At 39.2% G+C, this 24,476-nt stretch overlaps 1 protein-coding gene and 1 long non-coding RNA gene across 3 annotated transcripts; one reads left to right on the plus strand and one right to left on the minus strand.

Annotated features, from left to right (window-relative positions):
- Window positions 1–15,782, minus strand: LOC122889486. 2 transcript variants are annotated; one of them, XR_006380926.1, is made up of 5 exons: window positions 15,763–15,782; window positions 15,001–15,149; window positions 10,769–10,862; window positions 8,268–8,426; window positions 1–2,147 (listed from the first exon to the last, which is right to left on the minus strand). It is a non-coding gene; the product is annotated as an uncharacterized LOC122889486 (long non-coding RNA). The 2 variants fall into 2 exon arrangements; XR_006380925.1 differs by lacking the exon at window positions 15,763–15,782 and having other exon boundaries at window positions 15,001–15,163.
- A 4,894-nt stretch (window positions 15,783–20,676) lies between these two features.
- Window positions 20,677–23,630, plus strand: NPY2R (neuropeptide Y receptor Y2). The gene has a single exon (XM_044226168.1). The coding sequence runs from the start codon at window positions 20,677–20,679 to the stop codon at window positions 21,823–21,825; it is 1,149 nt and encodes a 382-aa protein (XP_044082103.1). The 3' UTR covers window positions 21,826–23,630.
- Window positions 23,631–24,476: the final 846 nt, after the last annotated feature.

The raw sequence follows: 24,476 nt of genomic DNA on the forward strand, positions 1-24,476 counted from the left end.
TGCTTTTAAATAAAATTTATTTAAGTGATCCAATATGTATCAGGATTTACTGTAATCACATGAACCTGGAGTCTTACTTAAAAATATAACTTCACTCTCTCAGTGAAAAGGAAATTTTTTCTTAAAAGCTTAGCATGTGGAAATATGAATTCCATGAATATGAGTTCACCTTCCTTATTTTGTACAAACACGGGGAAATATGAGATTTATATTAGTCTTATTAGCCTCTACAAACCAGTTACAACAAAGCTCCCTTAATCAGAGGAACTTCAAAATCTAATTAATTAGTACCTAATGGGAATAGGAAATATTTTACACTCATACAAAAGAAAAAGGCTTTGCTTTATTACAGATATGCGGGCACACAGCTTGCAACCTCATTTCCATAAACTCAGCTAGGATAAAGAAAACACTGAAACAGAAAAATTCACTATTCCAGACCTCAAAAAGATGGTTTCCACTCTAGTGGGCACAGAATGATTCCCTTAATTGATTTGTGTACAGAAATAGAGAAATGATCACAAAATAATAAGAAAGTGAATTCCCTGTCACTTATCACTGCAACAGAGAATAGATCCTTTACCATCTTTGGAGGGGTCGTCAAATGGCCAGATCATAAAAACAGTTTTCTGGTCATTGTTGCCATTTTTTTGAGGAACAACTCTTGCTATGTACAAACTGGAACAAGAATTTAACTTGGTGATCTAACAAATCACCAAGTTCCAGATAAGAACCAGAAATGAACAGGAAATCATTATAAATAATAAAACCTAGTGAATCAGAGAGTCAGCAAAGGTAAAGTTTGATTGCAAGTTAAAATAATTTCAGAAGGAGAGAAGGGGAGGGAGGGAGAGAGCGTGAGAAACCTCTTGGTTGGTTAGTACAGTGTTATGACTCACATAGATATAAACAACACGTGTCAAATATTTTAGTATATGTGCTGCCGAAGTGAGCACGTGTCAAATATTTTATTCAACTTATTATAAGATGACAGAAACAGTGAGATGATAGGTGTGATTCAGAAAGCATTTGAGGATGTAGTTATTTATAGTCAACTTGATGAAGAAGTATTAACATAAGAATGTTAATTTAGTTATCAAAGTGCTTAATGTCCTACAACAAAATAAACTGCAAACTTCGGGTTATCTCTTATACCAGAAAATCATTTGCAACTCTATTGGTCAAAAATATATAAGTTAACGTGTAACCTCACTAAGTCTGGGAACTTTAATCAGTTGTAAGAGTGAGTTGAACAAAGAGCATTTTCCGAGATAATAAAATAAACCTTTAGAGGATCTGCTAAACAATGCTACTCCATATCTCTGAAAACACATGGTATTCACTTTTTTTTCTTTCTTTCTTTTTTTTTTTTTTTGGCCATATTTCACAGTTGTAAATACTTTTTCATAATATACCCTATATGTACATCAACTCTAACAGATCTAAAACTAACTCCATTGTCATTCTTTCAAAATGGGTTTCTTTTTTGACTTACTATTTTGGCTAAAGCCATCATTATATACTCAATCCCCAAGGTCAAGGCTTGATAATCAAGCTATCCCCTCCCTAACAAAACCAATACCTCTATAATCACCTGTTCTTGTAGATATTTCTTTTCCAAAGTTTTTGAGATCTGTCCTTGAAGTTTCATCCTTGCCATTTTTTGTATGTATTCCCTAAAGTCCCTGGGTGAGTGTTTTCAAACCCAAATGACTATCAGAATCACATGGAGTTTGTCATAAGACAGACTCAAAGGTGTCCCCTAATTTTCCCTCAATCCTAGCATTCAAGCTTTTGTGTGGGCACCATGTGGATTATTCCTTACCAATAGAGGAAGGCAAAGGTGATAGGAAGTCTCCTTCAAGATTATGTAATATAAAACTGTAACTTCTGTCTTGCTATTAGACTCTCTCTCTTGCTGCCTTTGATGAAGTAAGCTTCCTTGTAGGGAGAGCCATATAAGAAGAGAAGGGCGGGGGGGATCTTCGAGGCAACAGCAAGCAAGAAGCTAGGCTCTCAGTCCAATAACTCACAAGGAACCAAATCCCGCTCACAGCCATCCAAGCTTAGAAGAGATCCTGCCCCAGGAGAGCCTCAGAGGAGACCTTAGTCTTAGCCACCATCTTGATTGTAGCCTTGGGAGAGATCTGAAAGCAGAAAACCTGGTTAAAGTGCCTTACAGTTCTTTACCCACAGAAACTCTTGAGATGTTTAATATTTTAGCTGAAAAGTTTGTGGTAATTTGTTATATAGCAATATGTAACTAATAAGGGGGCTTTTAAAAAAATATAGAACCTAGTCCTATGTGATTTTTTTAAGGTTGGGGTGGGAACAAGAGTATTTTGAAATTCTTCATGTAATGCTTTTATTACAATCTGTCTTGATTGTAAATCACTGCTCTAAGTCATACCCCACTACCAAAAAAATTCTCTCATCACTACCAGAATATTCTTAAACAAAACTCAAAAAAAAAAAAAACAAAACTAAACACCTTTCCCACGCTTTAAACCCCTTGGTGACTATGGATTACCAATAGAATAAAATGCAACTATCTAGAGTAGAGTACAACACCTTCAATTATCTGGCTATTATGTATCTCCCAGTATTATTTCCCAGCTGCTCTTGCAAAAAGCATCCTAAACCTGCAGCTGGTTCTTCTCGTCAGATCCTTTCATATCTCAGTAGGCTTGCTACTGTTTCACCTGCTTAGAATTGCCACCCTCTATCCCAGCCTCCAACAAATAGAAAGCTATTCAGCTGCAGGATACAAATAAAACAATCTCTATGAATCACATATTTGTCATAGGATTTACCACCTTATGATATAATTAACTTCAATAATTTGTCTCTTGGGCACCAGATTGTAGGCTTTTGCATGACTTAGGCCCAATCTCATTAATCTCTGTTTACAGCAGCATCGTGAAAGATTAGATAGCCATCATATGCACACAGTAAATTCATGCCACAAAGTTGTTGGTCAGTGAAGTACAAAATGAATAAAAAAATCTGTGTTCAATCCTAGTTGCTCACAAACTACCATACAACCCATGTTGCTATTGCCCTTATCTTTAACATATGTCTTTTTCCTGTTAATTCAATTTTTTATAAATCAAATAATGTGTTTCACTTTCACTGATTCTGTAGCAAATATTTTGTTAAGCAAAGAATCCTTTTGAGAGTATAAAGTAATTATTATTTACTTTATACAAAAATTTCACAGGATACATTTGAATTCAAATAAACACTTTAAAAATCCATATTTCAAGTCATAGAAAAAGCCATCTTTGTAGTGCTCCTAAGAGGGAAAGTACTTAATAGATTACAGATTCTAGTCCTTACGGGTGGCTTAGATGCCCATTGTCAAAGTATGATACCCTTTAAGTGAAAGGGTCGAGAACATGGCTCTTCAGAGTTTTAAACTTTTAAGAAAAGCAACATGTTGATGACATATTTTGTAGTCATGAAGTAGACTAAATAAATGAGATAATACTCAAGAACAAACAAGGAACAAACAGGGAACAGGTTCACTGCCACTTTCCTGTTATTTTTTGGCCTTCCCCTGCCCCTGTTTACAATTGGGGAGGAAGAGACAGATCAAGCTAAATCAAATGAGGATCCTTGTCTTATATTCTTGTTCCTTCCTTAGATACTCTTTTGTGATTTTTAAATTAAATCCCTGCAACTTGTACTATCTGTACAAAAGAGTAAACAGTTTAGGAATTGAGAAAATGTAAATAAACATTCCATGCTCAATTCACCCAGAAATTAATTTAAATAACCTAAATCAGGATTGCTAAATATCAATGACAATTTACCCAGAGTTTAACCTGAATATTCAGACTTTAAGATACAAGGTTCTCTCTACATTGATCAAATGAACAAGCAGCAGATGGCTTAATATCCAGGCCTCTTATCAAGGAAGGAAATGAAGGAAAGTGGTAATTTCTTTTCCATTTCAATTCTCTTGTTTGTACACAAAAAGCACTAAAAAGTTACTGTTGTTGGATTTTGTTTCTCTTGGGGTCTGAAGTTGGGAAGAGAGGTGTTCATCAGGTAGTGAAATTGTCACACAAAATGTAAAACCAAAAATATTATGTGTTGAAGAGAGACACAGGGGGCTCACAGCTCTCTGACAGAGATATTTGACCTGCTAGGCTTGGTGCGGGACTATTTCCTATAGGAAGTAACTTCTCATTAGTGACTTCTAACTCAAAAATTAATTAGGCGAAGAGATGTATCACCAGGAATTGATGTTGGATAATTTATACCTAAAAATCTCTATGGAAACAAGAGGTACTGTAACATTAAATCTGTGGGAGCAATGGGAAATTAATTGCTCAGCAATTTCTGAAGAACAGAAAATGTTGGGATAATTCAGGTATTCTTTCTCACGCCCTCTGCCATTATCCCTTATTCATTTATTTGCTCCCTTATTTATTGATGTATTAGCAGGACACCCCCCTTGATGAGCACTGGTCAAAACTAGATACACATTCACATGATCTGGGAAGCTTGATAATGTTGCAGATGCCACCTCTCTCTCTCTTAAGAGTTTCCATGGCTTTGGACCAACCGGGGGTCTTGGAATCTGCATTACTATGAGGGACCTCAGGTGTACTTGATAATGGGAAGCCTAACACCATGGTTTGATAAATGTAGCCCTAGTTTATGGAACTGTATTCCTCATTCATATTTTCTCTGCTACACTTATCTAGATATAATCTTGTATTATACCTAGGATACAATATATAATCCACTGAACAGAAGGCAATATTTACATTTTCTGTATGCCTTCCCTGTGACAGGTAACTTAATTAAGTAATTGGCATCTCCAAACAACATAATTTCTTTATCAGATTTGATGTGTTAGTCAAGAACAAGATGAATGAATCGGTCAAAACCCTTATTAGAGGTATTTTTTATACTGCCACAAAAGAGAAGAAAATTTTAAAATGCCAGAGGACAGAATGGCTAGAAGAGTATCACACTTTCTAATATTTGCTCTTACTTAATAGTATTGAGTGAATTACTCAGTGATGATAAGGAAAATATAGACTAAATTCCAGGAAATGGAATTTTCACTCAAGTGTGGTCTAGATGTTAAAGGATTAAATTGAACATCTCAGTAATTATTTTGATGAGTCAACAAAATTCCGGAGCATATCACCCATGTGTGACAATGAGGTTTTCAGAGGGTTCGGAGGTGCAGCAGCTAAAATCTCCACGTAGAAACAGAACCAGAAGCACATCCCTTCTACATATTGGCTGGTGCCAATCATTCCACAGTTAGAACCCCTTTCTCTCAGGTTCACTTTTCTGGTAAGATTCCTCCCATAGCAGGCAACTCACATGAATTACCACGAAGGCTTTCTGAGAAGAGGCTATGATGGAAAGAAAGAGAAGGGGGAAAAAAGAGAGAGAGAGAGAACATCCACATACTTTACCTTTTAAATTTTTGAGGGGTTATTCAAAGAGGAAAGGAAGATGGTGAAGAGAATGGACATACAGTAACGTAACGATCTCGGACAGAAGCGGCATCATCATGGACTCAAAGAATGAAACTGAGGGAGATTATAGACAGAATTCAGTGAAAGTAAATAAGAGTCTGAGAGAAAGGTGTATATATCCTTTGAACGTGTGATTTTACTTGTGTCTTGATTTGAATTTGGAATAATAGTTTGAATTAGGGAAGAGACAAAGGTAACCAAAAAGCATACCAGTATGGGCATAGGGAAAGGCTGTAGGTGCTTCAAGGTGGGGAGACTCTGAGTTGAGAATGGGGAGGGTGTAGGACAGAATCACATGTGGGCACTCAAGTTCCTTCCAGTGCTACAGAATCAGACCCTCTCAGTTGTGTCATGTGTGACTCTAACATGGACCCCAATTTGGAATGGGGTCCAGTACAATTTGGAATGGATTCAGTACACTTTTATATGATATTTATTATTTTCTTTAGCCAAAATAAAAGGTGAACTTAAGAAAGCTTGAGAAGAAGGATGAAAGAACAAAATCACAATTTGCATAGCATAAATATAGTTAGCTTTAAAGTATATTTCCCTCCTGGTCATTTTTCAGAATCTTATTTAAAATTATGTGTTTATATTAAACATATAGTTTTCGCATTTAGAAATGAATATTCTATTGTACTAACATTTTCTGCGTTATTCGATAGTTTTCCTAATAATGATTTTAATAGAGCTACAACACTACTACAATAAAATAGAATATATACATATTTCTGATTTATGCTAATAAGTGTCCCCTCTCTTCTTTCCTTTATGGGCCTATATGTCCCTTCCCACCCTCCTTCCTACTTTCCAATCTAGGAGGAACTCAGTTGTCCATGCTAGGCTGGGACAAAGCAGAATAGTTCACAGAGTTCTGTAAAATACTGGCAGTGTATGCCTGCCTATGCACACGAGATTTTATTAAATCCTCTTTCTGTAACTATTTCTAATATAGGTTCCCCAGAGTATCTTTCACTAAAAATATATTTTCAAATCAAAAATTTCAATTCCAATTAAAAAGCTCACATGATTAACCCAATGAAACAAACTCTTCTTACATGAACAAAATGTGATTCCCAGTTAGATATGGCCTGAGGGCAGACATGTCATGATAACTTGGAGGCCAAATCATAACCAAAAAACAGTGCCATTTATCAAGGAGTTGGGTACAAATAACTTCATAAGCACTTATGTCCTTAAGGTTTAATTGCCATTTGAAAAAACGATTTCAACATAAATTGATAAATAATGTAATGTGTTTTTATTTTTAAATAGAGGGCTGCTTACTAATGGGATATATGTGTGTCTCTGCAGCCCTGCACAACTCCGCACGTTTTGAAATCAATTTGGAAATGACTACTCTCATTTTCTTTACTCAGTGACTTTTCACACAGTGATTGTTTCTTATCTTGGCAGCCACTAAAAACCCAGCTTCCCCAAAATATGAGATCATTGGGAGGCTTGTAGTATAACTTAATGTTGAAACTATGAACTAAATTCCAGTGGTACTTTGTGCAGCATCTAATAGACACCAAGTATCTAACAGATGTTAAATATGGTTGTGATTTCTTCGAAATTTAAAATATCACACGAGCTCCCATGTGAATTTGTTGTGGCAGCCCGGGCTTCCTCGGTGTACGGTTTGGGAACAATCGGCTTAGGGGCATCTGAAAATGTTCACTTCTGTGTTTCAGAGTCTATACCTAAAGAAAACATCACATAGTATGAGCACATGTCAATAACTCTTCTTTCAGAGAGGGCAAATCAATCACCAAATTATCAAATGTTATGATTAATTTACTATAACAAAGCTGATTTTTAAATCATGTAATATTCCTTTGATATGAAGTAATATAAATGATTTTTTAAAAGATTTTATTTATTTATCTGAGTGAAAGAGAGAAAGAGCATGAGCAGGGGAGGAGGGAGAGGGAGAGGGAGAAGCAGACTCTCTGCTGGGCAGGGAGCCCGATGGGGGATTGGACTCCAGGACCCTGAGATCATGACTTGACCTGAGGTTGGATGCTTACCTGACTTTAACTGACTGAACCACTCAGGTATCTTTGTTTTTTTTTGTTTGTTTCTTTGTTTTGTTTTTAGTTGGGAAAAAGCTAAGTGATTTCATTGACTTTCACTGTTGGATGCCCTTAGAAATTTCAATACATGCTTTTTCCCACCCTTCATTTTTCTTAAAGAGTTTTCAAGATTAATCTAAAACTATTACTGTGCTGTTCAAAATACTTGAGGCCATTTAATTATGATTCTGTTTTGGGGGGCCTTCAGAAAACAGAATATGGATAATAAATTAAGAAAAAGCTAGGGAGCGATATCAGAAGTAATGAGATACAGGGAATATTTTGAAGATTTCCAAAGCCAACCTGTGGAATTTTGAAAACCAAGACTGTGCTCTTATTCTACAGTATTAAGAACATACTTCTTATTTTATAGTTGGAGAAACTGAGGCTCAGAAAGATCAAATGACATTTCCAAATCACACAGCAAACAAACCAGATTCCGGGCAGTGCCCCAGATCCTGTGAGACCAACTTCTGGGCATTACTCAGCAATAACACATGGATAGAGCAGATCTCTCCACTGTTCCTCCGGGGCTCTACTACTCAGTGAAAGCTGTGTTGAGAATGGCGCACTTAAATATTGGAATTGGCTATCAGGCAATGTTATGCTGTCATCTTACCCGGGGTTTCTAAGAACCAGTTTAAGTACTATTCACTTTAAGTAAGTCATCATGGATGAAACCTACCTAAAGTTGTTTATTTGCACCTATCACAATCACTGTGCTCACCGAAGTGCAGATTTTGGAAACACCTCTTCTATTTTTCTCATGTATTCTTGCCCCAGGGTCTCCATGGGCAGCGAAGATCTTAGATTTTGCAGTCTCTGGCCCTGATAATTTTATAAACTGCAAGCCAAAGCAGAAAAAGTCACTGTGGAATTTCTGAGGCTATTGTTCTTTTCCCAGAAGAGTCCCTCTTTAATGGATGTATTACACACACACACAAACACACACACACACACACACACGCAGAGATACATCCAAAATACATATAAAGCAAAGGGATGACATTGCTCTCAGGTCACTATCAGTTCCTTTTCTCCCCCTGCACACATGCCCTACTCCACTGCAGAGGCAGAACATATTTTTCTTCTCCCATTTTATAAGCTGAGCTGAGAGTCTTGCTTCACCCAAAGAATGCAGTTGAAGAAATGTTCTGGAACTTGGGAGATTTGATCATAAGAAGCCTTGCTATTCCTGCGTGGGTATCTTAGAATACTCTTTTGAAAATTCTCTCTAGGGGAAGCCAAAAGCCATGCAGTAAGTCTGACTGCTCTGAGTTTTCCGTGTGTGAAGAGAGATAAGTACGCAACCTCCAGCTCCCACAGAGAAGCCGGCCCAGACCCACGCATGTGCATGAAGGTACATCCCAGAAGAGACTCACACAGCTCCACCCCTCCCGCTGAGGCCACACGGATCAGAGATGAAATCACCTAACTAAGCGGTGCACACATTTCTCACCCACCATGAGCAACATGAAATGACTGTTTTATGCTACTCATTTTGGGGATGGTTTGTCAAGCAACAATTAAAAAACAAAAACAAAAAAAGAACACCAGAGTAGAGATCATATGCTTTTCTGTGTCAGATGGGAGCACTGCCTTATGAGCCTAAGTATCAGCTGACTTGCCAGGCCACAGAAGCTTACTTAATTTGGTGTATCACTTACCATTGGTGAGAACCCAGTCTCTGTAAGTTTGAAGCAAACTTAGAGAAAATTAAGTTTGGTTATTTTCCAGGAGAGATGCAGATGGTTCCTGTCTGGTGGAATATGTAAGTTCATAATTTATGGCTTTTTTGTGTATCAGGCTATCAACCAATGTTATATGTAAGGTCTCAGTTCTATGCAAGATTCGTTCTTATGTTGACTAGCTGTAGGTATCTGCCTTTGGTATCCTACTATTGTGCCAGTGCCCTTAGTACTCAATTAAATATTATGTACTTACTATATATTTTGTTTGTAAATAATGGTTTTGACTTTGAAAAATTTACTTTGACATAAGTAGATGATGGTTCTTCCCCAGAGGATTCTACATTGTCTTGCTATCATACATCCCAGTCAATGCAATGGAGAAGAAAATGGTATGCCTATCCTGGGGAAAGCCAAAAAAATGGTTTCTAGCCAAGTTTATATTGAGTTGTGTTACTTTCCCCAAAAAGCATTTCCCAATTCTCCCAACACACACCACTCACAAAAAACAGACAAACAAAAAACTGACCATCTCTTCCTTGTGACCCCAAACTTATTCTGTCAGAATCTACTAGAGAATCTTAATCTGTTTGTGGTACTTCTTTACTTTGAAATTATTTTTATTTTTATTTTTTTAAAGATTTTATTTATTTATTTGACAGAGAGAGATGACAAGCAAGCAGAGAGGTAGGCACAGAGAGAGGAGGAAGCAGGCTCCCCGCTGAGCAGAGAGCCCGATGCCGGGGCTCGATCCCAGGACTCTGAGATCATGACCCGAGCTGAAGGCAGTGGCCCAACCCACTGAGCCACCCAGGCGCCCCTTTACTTTGAAATTATAAAACATTAATGGATCAGAGACAATCAGTGGCAGGTCTGTGTGTAATTCATGGTTACATGGATATTGTCTGGCACAGCACGTGTAACGAATTAGACACTCAATAAAGATTTGTTGGTAAGAGTTGTGAGCAGTAAAACATTCATATGGATTTTACACAATTCTTTTTTATAACAAAGAACAGTGAGTCCTGAATTAAATCCTACTAGCATTATTTAATTAATGTCTTAAAAAATTTTACTTCAATAAGCCATTTTATCATCTCCAAAGTGATATGTAAAAATTATGTATAAATCCTTAACTTCTCATCTCTTGAGAAGTACCCGTAGTAATTTCATGAGAGAGAGCTTTGATTTCACTTGCATTTGTTTGAGAAAAATTAAAAATTAAATTTGCTTTGAGTATGATTCAAAAAATATATATCAAATTATGTCTCTATATGCTACATGGATAAACACTTATTAAATAAAACTGAAATTTCTAAAAGGGTGCGTGTTTCCTCTTTAGCCATGGGCCTTCTGTGCATGTTTCAGATAATCAAATGAAAATTTGCATTGATTAAATTCTGAATTCTGCATAAAAATGTCCCTTCCTTTATTCTATGTTAAAATTTGAACTGTGAATCATTTGCATTTCAATATCGTTTTAGATTTGGTTCCTTACCAGTCTCAATATCCATTTGGATGATCACCGAAAGAGAAAAATCTCAGCAAAATGTTGCATATAGTGCTTACAATCCTGCTTAATCACTTTGAATCTGCAATTAAAAATCCAAAACAAAAATAAAAACTCCAAATCCAGAGAGAAAAATCATAGCAAATGATATTTATGCTCAATTTAGGATTTAGCATCTATTTCGCTTGGAATGACCCGTTGCTTTTCTTGAGTGAGACACCTGTCTTCATAACATACTGCTGCCTACAAAATTTTAAAGAAAATCTAGCCAATCAGCTTCATGAAATGGATTATTTGATGACTGTTTTTTGCCCATTCACACATTTACTGGCCCGCTTGCTATAAATGAGCCAAGGTTGCAAGGTTGTTGAAGGAAGCATTACTTTTTCATCTCAAGTCTGATTAGACTGTCCAGTTTTAAAAAACTGAGTTGATCTTAAATAAAGATTTGTTTAAAAAGTTAAAACACCTGTAGCTCCATTCATATAAACCAGTCTCTTTTTTCTGTGTCTACTTGATGCAAGTTCCACTGTATCTGTTTGGATATTAACTTCCACTGTGCCTTTTCCTGCCTGAAAGGAAAGGTAGACACACATCCCATCAGAAATATATTCACAACCAATTGAGAATCAATATTATAACCAAATAACCAAATTACCATTAGGATATCTAGGTTCTATAATTTTTACTAAAGGGAGTACTATTGAAACTTCAACATGAATTCCTGTAAGTAGGACTTAATAAACCTAAGGATAAATAAATAACTGAATTTGTTGAACACTTAAATAAAGCAAGACCGAATCAGTTTAAATATCCTGAACACTATAACTGTTAAGCTAATTTGATTATTAAAATTTCCTAACTAGCTATTAAGCTCCTTTTGTTTAGTCAGAGTTAAGTACATTATTTTATTAGCATCACTGAGCTTTTCTTACATTACTGCGGTTTAGAGAATTCTTTGAGCTTGCTGCTCTCTCTTTTGGTGCTGTGGAGCTCACTTTTTTCTCCTTCTGGAATCAGCTTCCACACTCCAGCTGCACTACAGTGTTTTGTTTTGACCAGGATTTAATTCAGTTTGTTATGACTTGAGAGTTATTTAATAGTCTTTCAGGGAGAGCAAGGGACGCCTGGGTGGCACAGTTGGCTGAAGATCTGACTCTTGGTTTCAGATCAGGTCATGATCTCAGGGTTGTGGGGCTGAGCCCCGCTGACTCCTCACTCAGCGGGGAGTCTGCTTGAGACTCTCTCTTCCCCTCCCTCTGAACCCCATCCCCCCCACCCCGGCTCTCTCACTCACTCTCTCTCTTTCCCTCAAATAAATAAATAAAAATATTTTAAAATAAAAATTCTTTCAAGAAAACTTGACATTAAGGTGAGAAAAAAAAAAAAAAAAAAGCTGGCTTTCTGGCAGGAGTGACCCTAGGAAGAATTTCCATTAGGAATTAAAACACACTTTTTGTTTTTGGTGCTTTTAAAAAAGTTAAGTTTAAAATTCAGTTTCCTTTCACTAGCCATATTTCAAGTGCCCAAAAGCCAAATGCCCAAAAGTAGCTAGGTGGTTACTTTATTGGACAATACAGATATAGAACATTACCATCATTACAGAAAGTTCTATTGGACAGCAATGTTTTATAGATCATGTGTATTTCTTTCTATGTTTTTTTTCCCTGTTTTTGCTTTTTATAATGGTTGTAAGTTACTTTAAACAATAAAATTATTTACTCCATGGGGTGGCGTATTTTGCTTTCAAAATAAATTTAGACTGAAGGAAATCCATATCATGATGTACTTCATCTAAAAAAAAAAAGCATCATAAATGGTCTTCTATACTAAAGTTATCTAACTTTGTCTTTTCTAACAAAGAGTTTGTCTGAAATTTCTTCATCATAACAACATAAAATACTGATCGTTCAGTTATTCGCCAAGTCATTTACTTTGGAGTCTCACTGAGAATACCTATTCAACCCAAAGTGGAAAAGAAAGTTACTTATTTGGCAATTAATCTATGGTTGTATTACTTTTATATTTATGAGCACTGAGGAATGATTTGTGGGGGAGGGGAAATGGTGGTTGAGCCATGTCTAATGTGCTTGAGGAGGCCCGTCAAACATCACATACTCATATCAGAGGCGGCACTATTGGAGGCCCACCGACAAGACCTGTGGGTTATCTACCCATCTCTATTTTGGCCTCCATAGATCTGACCTGCCTAGGGGCTTTACTTTTCAAGAATTAATTTCTTTCCTTGAAAATTCGGAAGATGTTTAAGAACATGAATTTTTGTTCTCTTAAAATGTCAGATCTGACAATACTGAATTTAAATTTTTACAAGGAAACTCAGTAGAACCAGCAGCTTCCTCCTTCAGAAAAGGCATGTACTTTTATGCTTTCAACGGTAGGTATTGTTAACACCCACCACTCCCCACTGTCTCCCACAGCTTAGCTGGTGTATGCATTTATGTCATTGGCCCTAGTCTGGTAGGCATCTGAGTTTGAGTCCGCATCCTATTTGAGGAACAGTCGACATCTACTCTTCTAAGCTGCTGAACTGCCTGAGGAACTAAATGACCTGACACCAGAGAAATGAGGCAGCACCTATCCTGGCCTAGCTCAACTTGTATTAATCTGCATTTCACCACTGCTTCCACAAACTTATATCAGCATCTCAATAGGGTTTATTGGCTTCATCAGAGTGGTTCCTGTTCCCATAGCACAGAGCATATGCACATCAAAAGGTATCAGTTAGACCTTGATGCACAAAAATATCATGACTTAACTGCCAAAACTATCCTTGATAATAAGACAAGCGATAAAGCAACTTTAACTTCAATAGATCAGTGTTTCATTCGGTTCTGTACTTTACTGGAAGAGAGTCAAAGAGATCATTTAATCTTCTCGGAGTTGCTGAGAAGATGTTTGTGGAACTATGTGTTTCCTAAAAGCGCACGTCTGTATGGGAATAATTATGATAAATATTTGTATAAGAGTCCTAGGCAGCTTTTGAAAGCCAGTTGTAATGGAGGCAAAAATGTTCATAGAATCAATGTCAGTCAAGTCAGTTGAGCTCTCCAAAGCAATTAATCTGATTGCTTGTCTGTTTTCTTGCATGTTTTTGCGGTTGTTATTTCAAGCCATTCCTAGTCTTCCAAAATTTCAACTCCTTGGTACAGAGTTCACTCTTCACAGTAAATATATTAGGAAGTGCTGAATTTGTTGCATAAAACACATGTATGAGCAAGGAACATTTCCCCAAGGTAAGTATATCTGCCAACATATTCTAAGTAGAACTATGTAGAACATCCTGGATATTATTTGCAGTTCTGTTTAGTTTTGTTTCTTGGTAATTGAAAAGCCCAAATGGCTTCCTTTTATACAGAAATATGCTCCTGTGGCATAATTCTACATTAACCGGATGATCAATTTCAGATTACACTGTGTAAAGATCCTTACATACACAGTATTACTAGGATGTGAGCAAGCCCAGATAAGACTGAAAATCTAATCCTTTACAGGGGATGCCATAACTAATATTTTTGAAGAGGGTACTTTTGTCTTTTCTTTTTTCTTTTTTTCTGTTTCAGAGAAATCCCAAGTGAACCAGTATGACCATCCTCACTTCAGAAATGAAGAGACTGAGGCACCGAGGGAAAGTATTTAGTGCAAAACCTCAACACAGGATAGTTAGGAAAGACTTTGGTTTCCAATTTCTGGCTTTCCTTTTTTTAACATGGCAGACTCTGCTGCCCCCTCTAAAAATGAACAAGGGAAAAAAAGACTGGTCGTAAATTTCTCTAAGGAATGGCTCTAAATAGAGCTTTCCGGGAGGAATCTCGAGGAAACAGACTCTGCAGCGTTGTGGACTGACGCCACCGTCCTGTTCTGCTCTGATCGGCTACTTCAGCTCACTGGGCTCAAGGCATTAGCAGAGGGCTTCTCCAAAAGAAGAATTCCAGAGGCTCGCACTCATAGTGGCACAAGTGGCTTTGGTCCTGATCGAAGAGCGAAGGATCGGGGAAATCAACTAACTGGAGAAAGAGACTGTGATTTGTCACCCATTGTGTTCTCTTCCTATAAGCTTTTGCCGGGAGCCGGAGCGCACAGCCCCCAGACTGCCCGCGGGCTTTTGAATCGGAACCCGCAATACCTAACTTGTAAACTGTCAGCAGACACCTGTGAAAGGAATTGCCGACGGTGGGCAAAAGCATGTGAATTCGCTTTACCTTCTCGCGGGAGCACAGCGTCCGCCCAGTTAGAGGAGCACCAGCGCCCTGCGCTCCAGTCCCGGGCGAGGGTACCCAGGGTTTGTCCTTGGCACAACTGTGCGGCGTTTTTCTGTGTTCTGCGCGGGTCCAGCTCCCCACCTCTGCTCCTGTGAGCAAATAAACAAACAAAAGAAGAAACAACTCCTGGTCGAAGTGTGGGATTTTCTCAGCCCTTCCAAGGTGAGAGCTTCTGCCTCGGCATCGGCCCCCTGCAAGCCCGAGGTCTCCTCCTGCTCGCTGCGCCAGGGACCGCTGCACCCTCCTCCGAGGCTGTGGGCGTCCCACAGTCTCTTTCGCCTTCGACTTTTCCCCGTCCAGTTTGGTGAACCCTGACTCCAGGAGCTTCTGACCGCGAAACTGAGGAGCGGAGAGCAAAGGGAGGGGTTTGTGAAAGGGAAAGGAGGTTGGGGTGCTGCACACGCTTGGGGTCACCTGGGAAGTGGGCTGAAAAGTAGCAGTAGCAGGTGTTAGTGGGGTGGGGATCCGCGAGGGGGCGCCGCGCTGAGTAGGGTCCCGCCGCGCGCGCTTCCAAACCGGGAAGCAGAGGCGACACTGTGGACACTGTCCCTTCGCCACGGAAACTTCCGTCCAGCCCTTGGCGCTGCGGAACTGTCGTCCCCCACCTTCTGCACCTGTTTCTCTTCCTTCCAGGGAAGAGTTGCCGCACCCTCCACCCCCGTGCCTCCGCCCCCCACCGGCCTGGCATCCTCACCCGCTCACCCTGCTGCTGTGCGCGGCGCAGTGCGGTGCCCGAGCGCGCCTGGCCGCAGAGGTCCGCGGCAGAGCTGAGCAGCGCCAGCTCCCGGCGGCTCGGGTGCCGGGCGGACGCCGCGCTGCAGCCCCGCTCCGCGAGGCTCCGCGCGGCGCTGACGGTCCTGCACGGTCGGGAAGGACGCAGCGCAACTGGGCTTGCCCCTGGGGACCTTCCAGTGGCCTCTTCGGATCCCAGGGCTGGTTAATCATCGCACGGACCGGCTGTGCACGTCTGGCTTCCACGTCTCAGCAGAAACGCCCTCGCCGGGGAAGTAAGTGTAACTTCTAACTCTGATTCACATTCTGGGAAGAATATCCACAAAAGAGCTCTAGTCCTATGAAGAAGGTATGGGGGAGGTCCTCACTAGTGTGCGGACCCCCCTCCCCACTCTCCTTTAGCCTGAAGGTGGGGGTTGGCGTGGTACCATCACCATTTTCTACTTTAGCTAGAATTTTCCTTTTCTGTTGAAGGTTTTTACTCTTTCCTTGACCTACTTAGAGAGAGGTCATCATCTTTCCAGAGCAGCAAGTTGTTACGGTTTCTGTTCCCCACCCCTTTTTAATCAAACACCTGTCTAAAGCAGAAGGTCATTTTGGATTCGCTAAAGCTGTTCAAGAATAAGTACATTTATTTAAGCATTCACTAGTTTTGTACCAGAAGGGCTCACCCACTGGGTAGGAGCATATGGTGCATGAGGAGGAGGCAAAAGTAAAAGCTTTAAGACGTTTTGCAGTGGGGCACATCATTTAAAGTCAGTGACATGAAATAGACAATGCTGTTGGCAAGCAAAGGCCAGAAGTTCAAACACAAAGAAACTGATCCATTACCAGACCTTTAGGTGAATAGTTTCAACTTTCTGCTTATGAAGCAAACAATCATGTCTTGTATGTAGCATTCTTGGATTCCATTCCCCTCTCTCTAGGACTAACAAGTATGGGCTGTAAGGCAGGACTCCTGGGACCTTTTTGCCTGAGAAACACTCCTGGAAGGTTTTGTGATTGACAAGGTGTTAAGTTTTATTATGCCACCTGTGGTAATAAAAGTACTGATGCAAAAAGCCCCGCAAATAAAGAAAAAAAAAAAAAAAGCCTTAACTCATTTTCCTATCCTACAAAGAAATATTTCTGCAACAGAAACTGTGAAGATTCAGTTATTCAAGAAAACTCTACCATTCACAGTTCTAAAATGATTTGACCCAAGTGAATGCTTTCCATTGCCTTGTTTCAAATAAAGTGTTTTTTCCCTCATCGACTCATCTTTTAATTGTTGTGCTTTTGAGTTTTGAATCAGTGAGCTCCCTCTATGGACTCCTTTCTCCTCTTCCACTTTTCTGGAAGCCCAACCCTAAAATGATACATTTGTGGGAGTGCTCTGACCTGGCTGAAAGCCAGATGTGTGCTTGAAAACAGTGATTAGTGCCCATATGCAAATTGCCTGTAGATCAATAACCATTTCTTTAGAGAAGCTTTAAGTAAAGGGCTCTGAAATAAAGAAAATGGAACTGAAAAGAAAAACCAAAATAAGTCAATAAACTAATATTATTCTCTCTCAGGCTTACTCTCAATTTAGCTCATGGCAAACCTCAAACTCAGACCTCATGGAGTCTTGCTATTCCTGTTGATGAGTTGTCAGGATTGACTAATTGTGCTCTGTAGTCTCCTTTAGGTTCAGGGAAGTGGTGCAGCCTACCAAATACACACTTGAAGATTTAGATAATGAGTTTCACTTTTTTCCCCCCTAATTTCTAGAGAATGGAGGCAAATACAAAAGAGGGTCTAGGAACACATTATTTGAAATTTATGCAGACAGGACTAGAACATGTCAATGAAGCAAATATATATGAGTATATAGAAATATCTCTCTCTCTCTCTCTCTCTCTCTCTCTGCAGTAAGACTCCAAAAGGGTGTGTGTGTGTGTGAGAGAGAGAGAGAGAGAGAGAGGCCCCTGAGATAGGAAGTTTCCTTATGGTGTATGCTGACTGGAACTTTTTAATGCTCTAATCAGAGACTGATTTAAGAGGGACCTGGAACAAGTCTTGCAGGGGTGGTTACCTGAGTGAGAACCAGAAAATAAGCATGAGAATGTCATATCAAAGCAAAGGGATTCCGTATAAGCAATTATCTTAAGGAAAGGAAAAGAATTATTACTTTGAATTTTGTTGACTTCAAGTGTTTGGTAAAATTATGCTTTCCTTTACCTTCACGTTTATTTTACCAAATTATTGAGTACCATCAATGTGTTAGGTAGTGTGCTAAGGATTAAACAATGGATGGAAAAGATCCAGTTTCTGTCCTGAAAGAGATGGCTAGGTAAGGAAGTAATTGCATTATGGCTTATGCTTCTTGCAGTATTAGAAGTGGACACAGATTTCTGGGGTAACTGAGAGGCTTCCCAGTTCAGAATGGAGAAAGTAGAGAGGCATGAGAAAAGCTGATGCATTGCTGGAATTGGAAACAGTTTAGTATGAGTAAAGCATAACATATGCATTTTATATGTCAGGAGGGATGAAGCCAGAAGATAGGCAGGAATTCATTCAAGAAAAAGCGCTGAATGTCATATAATGGAGTTGGGTTTATCTTTTATAGGCCAGTGGTATCAACATACACGTGAAGAACCATTAGTGGGAGAGAAATTAATGACATCATGTATGCATGGTAACAGCAGATCATGCAAAACAGAACCTGTTCGAGAATGTGAGGGAGGGGAAATTAAATGCAGATAATTGATTCCACGAGTGATAAGCCAAACAGAGGCTATTGAAGCCACTCAAGGATTAGCACGAGCAAAGAGTCATTATTATCCCCAGCCAGAGGGACGCAGAGTAGGTGGTGTGACCAAAGCCAAGGGACCAGGGCCATCCACGGGAAATAGAATCACTATGGACTAATCCTGTGGGAACCAGAGGCACAGAGGGGCTACTGAAGCACTGCCCAGCGGAGAGAGGGACAGAGGAGAAGACAGGGGCTTCTCCCTTCTTCTGTCCTCTAAATATCTGCCAGTGCCTCCTGTGATCATACTCAGCCAGCATCCCAATGACGTGGGAGCCTGAAAATACAGTCTGCAAGAGTTAACCCTCCAGAGGAAGGGTAAGGAGTGGAGGCTGGAAGCCCACCCAGGCGTTGTCTGTGGGCTGAATAAATATGACTCACCTGCCAAAGTAGGTAGATGTCATTATGATTAGTAAAAACCAAATTTATTTAAAAGAAGTTCTGAATTAATGGTGGCAGCCTTTTGTCATTATGACTACATTCAAAACTTACTATGATGTTGGGCTCTGGATGTTTTTACAAGCTTGAAAAGAGAATTTCACATTAGTAACCAATATGTTATATTGTTTTAAGCAATCTGGAGACATGGGGGAAATGATATGATCACATTTGAATTTCAGAACACTTTTCATGTCAGAGTAGGCTCTTTCTTGTCAAAGGTAGGACCCTGAGAGTGGAGATGCTGTCCTCTTGTCATTCCCCCCAGCACAAATCCTGGTTCCTGACATAGGTTTTCTTTTTCTTTTTTTTTTTTTTTTAAGGATTTTATTTATTTGACATAGAGAGATCACAAGTAGGCAGAGAGGCAAGCAGAGAGAGAGAGAGAGAGAGAGAGAGAGAGGAGGAAGCAGGCTGCCTGACGAGCAGAGAGCCTGATGTGGGACTCGATCCCAGGACCCTGAGATCATGACCTGAGCTGAAGGCAGAGGCTTAACCCACTGAGCCACCCAGGTGCCCCCTGACATAGGTTTTCAAATGCTAGCTGAATGCATGTTAGAGTAAATGCAAGCATCACAAGGGTGGGTCCAGGCCTGGCATTTTGCAGATGCACAATTATTATTGTTAAGAATGAATGAATGAATGAATGAATGAAAGTAGGAGAAGAGGAAGTGAGATAAGTCAGAAGAGTATTAGAGTAACAGTGGTAAGAAGCTGAGAAGTACAAAGTCAATGTGGTAGAAATGATGAGGAGTATTGAGAGAGGTATACCAGATCAGTCTGAGGGCTTTCTTATATATGGGGGCTAAAAGAGTTGACAAAGCCTAGAATAGTTGCCTGCTTTTTAACTGTACCTGGTGTAATCCATGGAGATAGCATTGACTGAAGTAGGGCATGCAGAAGGAAAAGCTTTGGGTGGGGTGCAACCGGGGAAGAGAAGTGTGAAAACTTTGGTATTTAGAGGTTAGAGAGAGATTATACTTAAGATTTGAACAAATTTTCTCCGTAGATCCTGGGTGGGATTCTGCTGTATGTCAGTAGGAAGTTGATTCCAAATCATCAAAAACTGCAACTATTAAAAAAAATGCAACTATTTTATACAGTCTACCTATTTTTAACACTAATCCAAACACTAGAAGTCATGGTTATGGAGTGGAATCTGCTCAGTTTATCTTAAATACATTATACTCCCGAAGTCCAGGCACCATGCAAAGTGTTTTAATAATCTTCTCTTTTCTGTGTAATTTGTTGCTATGTTTATACATTTAAAGCAGTCAAGATATTGAAGGCCATTTTCCATGTCAGAAATTTGATGAATTTGTCAGAGTTATAAAATTAATTGATAAAGTTTCTAACATTCATCCCACTTAAAATAGGTTGAATCCATTTGATAGCATTCGTGAAATTATGTCTATACTAGAGGTATTACATTTTACCACTGGTAATACATGTTTCAGGGACCTGGTTTAACACATCAATATTTGTGAATAGACTTATTATTGGGCCTGCTTTCTTAAAATGGTATATACTCTGTGAAATTTTAGGGATCAGGGGACAGGCATTTTGAGCCTCAGCAAAATGAAGCCAGTCCATTTGTGATGTGTATTTTCCTTGTTCCATATATCTTCTACATTTTTTTTTTTAGTTATAGATTCTTTTTCTGGTAGCTGAAAATGGGCCCAGTAGGTGCAGAGGCTGATGAGAACCAGACAGTGGAAGAAATGAAGGTAGAGAAGTATCATCCAAGGCAAACCACTCCCAGAGGTGAGCTGGCCCACGACCCTGAGCCAGAGCTGATAGACAGCACCATGCTGATTGAGGTACGGATTATCCTCATATTAGCCTACTGCTCCATCATCTTGCTTGGGGTCATTGGAAACTCTCTGGTGATTCACGTGGTGATCAAATTCAAGAGCATGCGCACCGTAACCAACTTTTTCATTGCCAATCTGGCGGTGGCAGATCTTCTGGTAAACACCCTGTGCTTGCCTTTCACTCTGACCTACACCTTAATGGGGGAGTGGAAAATGGGTCTCGTCCTATGCCACCTGGTACCCTACGCCCAGGGCCTGGCTGTACAAGTGTCCACCATCACCTTGACAGTAATTGCCCTGGACCGACACCGTTGCATTGTCTACCACCTGGAGAGCAAGATCTCCAAGAGAATTAGCTTCCTGATTATCGGCCTGGCCTGGGGCATCAGCGCCCTGCTGGCCAGCCCCCTGGCCATCTTCCGTGAGTATTCACTGATTGAAATTATTCCCGACTTTGAGATCATGGTCTGTACAGAGAAGTGGCCCGGCGAGGAGAAGAACATCTATGGCACGGTCTACAGTCTTTCTTCCTTGTTAATCCTGTATCTTTTGCCTCTGGGCATCATCTCCTTCTCCTACACTCGTATCTGGAGTAAACTTAAGAACCACGTGAGCCCTGGAGCTGCCAATGATCACTACCACCAGCGAAGGCAGAAAACCACCAAGATGCTGGTGTGTGTGGTCGTGGTGTTTGCGGTCAGCTGGTTGCCTCTCCACGCGTTCCAGCTTGCTGTGGACATTGACAACCAAGTCCTTGACCTGAAGGAGTACAAGCTCATCTTCACCGTGTTCCACATCATTGCCATGTGCTCCACCTTTGCCAACCCCCTCCTCTATGGCTGGATGAACAGCAACTATAGAAAGGCTTTCCTTGCAGCCTTCCGCTGTGAGCAGAGGCTGGATGCCATCCACTCTGAGGTGTCCGTGACATGCAAGACTAAAAAGAATCTGGAAGTGAAAAAGAACATTGGCCCCCATGACTCTTTCACGGAGGCTACCAACGTTTAAGGAAGCTCTGATGTGAAAATCTGTAGATGAGTTCTGCCCAGAGCTATAAATCTGGTTGAGGAGGGCTCTCGGGTGCACCCTGATTTCCCACGCTAAGGAAGAAAAGGAGAATCAGAATGGAAGCCTCTGCAGTGGAATTTATGGAAATCTGGTTGGCAGCGCCTGGGTAAAGATACTGATATTCAAAGATACAAGACACGTTTTGCCTAAATTGCTTGGATGGTGGGTCAAAGTCTGGGTAAAAGCAGAGGCAAACGCTTTTGACTGTTTCCCTGAATGAAGTTGGGATTATTAGCATTGGGATTATTAGCATTGCTAAAAAGTTGTGGCTGAATAATTTGTCTTTCAAATCATATTAGGGTGTTGACGGGGTTAAGGGGTGATGCGCTGTTCACTGTCCCCTCATCTGATGGAAAGACCACCCAAGACCACTTTCCCTAGGTTGCCGCAGGCTCTTCTTTATTGTATTTTTTTTTTTTTTTAAGAATTATTCTTCCTACGCACTAATCCTTCAGGGAGCATTGAACTACAGTCGTTCAACTATTTGAACAACTTTCAGGAAATAAGCTGAAATTCGCTATGTAATTAGTATTTGGGCCAGTGATAGGGGAACTCTTTTAACACTCAGTTAGCCTGTTGTTCTTAAAACCAAATGCACATTTAGTGAAAACTTTCTTCAACTAGGAAGGGAAGGATGAACATTTCAGAATTATAGAAATGTAAACCATCATTCAGCTTCTCATTCAAGTTGTGCTGCTTTATATAGATGCTATTTACAAGCAGATAAGCATACAACACAAAACTTTTAATCACTTCTAATTGTTTTATCTTTTTGAACATCTATTATTTCTATGTTGGAACTGAGTTTGTCTCCACTAAAAATTAATTCAGATTAGGAAATAATTTTTGTGGCGTTTTGCAACATTTTATGGTTATTTGTAAATAGTTTTAGCACAGATACATAGTTCTAATGTGTTTACAGAACACTGCAGTGTTATTTTTTGAAATTCATCTTCCATGGACCCATTCAGAATTAATAAAACAATATAATTTCATCAAAATGAAACCACCTAGTAAGAAATATTAAAGGCATTGAAAACGTACTATTTGGACCAAGTTAAACAAAAATTATCTTCCTCAAGATACCTAGCTATGTATTTTGGATAACTTATGAATATATACATAATAAAATTTTACCTATAAATAATGGAGTGTAGATGTTAGAGTATATTTCACTGAATAATTTTGTGAACATAATTTTTATTTCAATAGCACCTGCCAAAGATGCTTAAAACCCTAGTATGTTTATGAAAGCTCACTGAGCTGTTAAAATATTTGTACTTCTTTGGATGCTGTTAAAGAAATTTTATTGTAATCACATTTTGTCAGTATGACTGAATTTGTGAATAGATTTCTTAAATTTTAAAAAGCTTCAATATGAATATTATGTTTAGTTACACACATTAACTTTATAAACTGGAGAGTTTTATTTTATGGATATATTTAAAATTTATACCATGGCTCTTGTTGAATTATTTCCAGTGAAGAAGTAAAGCTTTTGATGTGGACTTGACATGGACTTCAGTGGAATACTGAAAAGAATGAAAACAGTGAAAGACTAAGAAATAAACAAAAAATAATATGTATGTAATATATCATGCAATGGACAAATTGATTTTTCTGTTGGACTTAATGTAACTATCCAAGAAGAAGCTCTTTGTCCTGTAAACAGCAGTTTCTTTGCTTAGGATGTTAATAGATAATTGTGATTAAAAGGGTTTTCTTTTCCTCTTGGGGAATTCTTACCCTGTAGGAAATGTGTATGTTACTGTATCACAGTTGTAGTAGTATATTATTAGAATCCAATTAATGATCTAATTAACATATGTGATCTAATTAGTTCTGTTAACTCTGATTTTATCTGTTCAAATAAAAAAATGCAGGAAATTAGAGAAAAATTGTGATATTTTATCTCAGACTTTCTGTCCAAGATGAAATAGTAAGGTTTAACATAATTAAAAAAAAAGTAATAATGATGATAACTCCTAAACAGTTTAGCTCTCTTTCCTCTGCACATGAATGTGAGTCAATGTACTCACTCCTGTGGCTGCAACTACAATCCGTATTTTGACAGTGTTTGAATCTTTAAGACCAGAACTTTTTTCTAAACTTCAAACCTATTTCCATCAGCTGACCTGACATGTCTGCATGGTCAGCAGATTAAATCCAACATGTCAAAAACAGAACCTGCCATTTTGATCCACACCCCGCTTCACCTCTACTTTGTTTTCCTGTATTTCTTTTCTAATCATGATGCTTCTATTCATCTAGTTCCCTAAAGCCTTACACTTTGGAGTCACCCTTCATTCTTGTGTCTCTTTATCACCATGTCCAATTCCCACATTTTGTTCCCATTCCTGGATGTTGCTTGAATCAGTTCATTTTTCTTCCTCTTTATGCTCCCCACCATGGTTCAGGCTGTGATTATCTTCCCAGACCTGTACTCTCTCATCTGGTTTAATGTTGCAGCTTCCTGATTTGTCTCTCTACATCCAGTCATCTTCCTATCCAATTCACCTTTTACCCACTTGCCAGAGTGATTTTTCAAAAACTAAAATTTTATCAAATCACTCTTCTGATGAAAACTCTTC

This window comes from Neovison vison, chromosome 11 (genome assembly GCF_020171115.1).
Source record: "Neovison vison isolate M4711 chromosome 11, ASM_NN_V1, whole genome shotgun sequence".
Classification (NCBI taxonomy): domain Eukaryota; kingdom Metazoa; phylum Chordata; class Mammalia; order Carnivora; family Mustelidae; genus Neogale; species Neogale vison.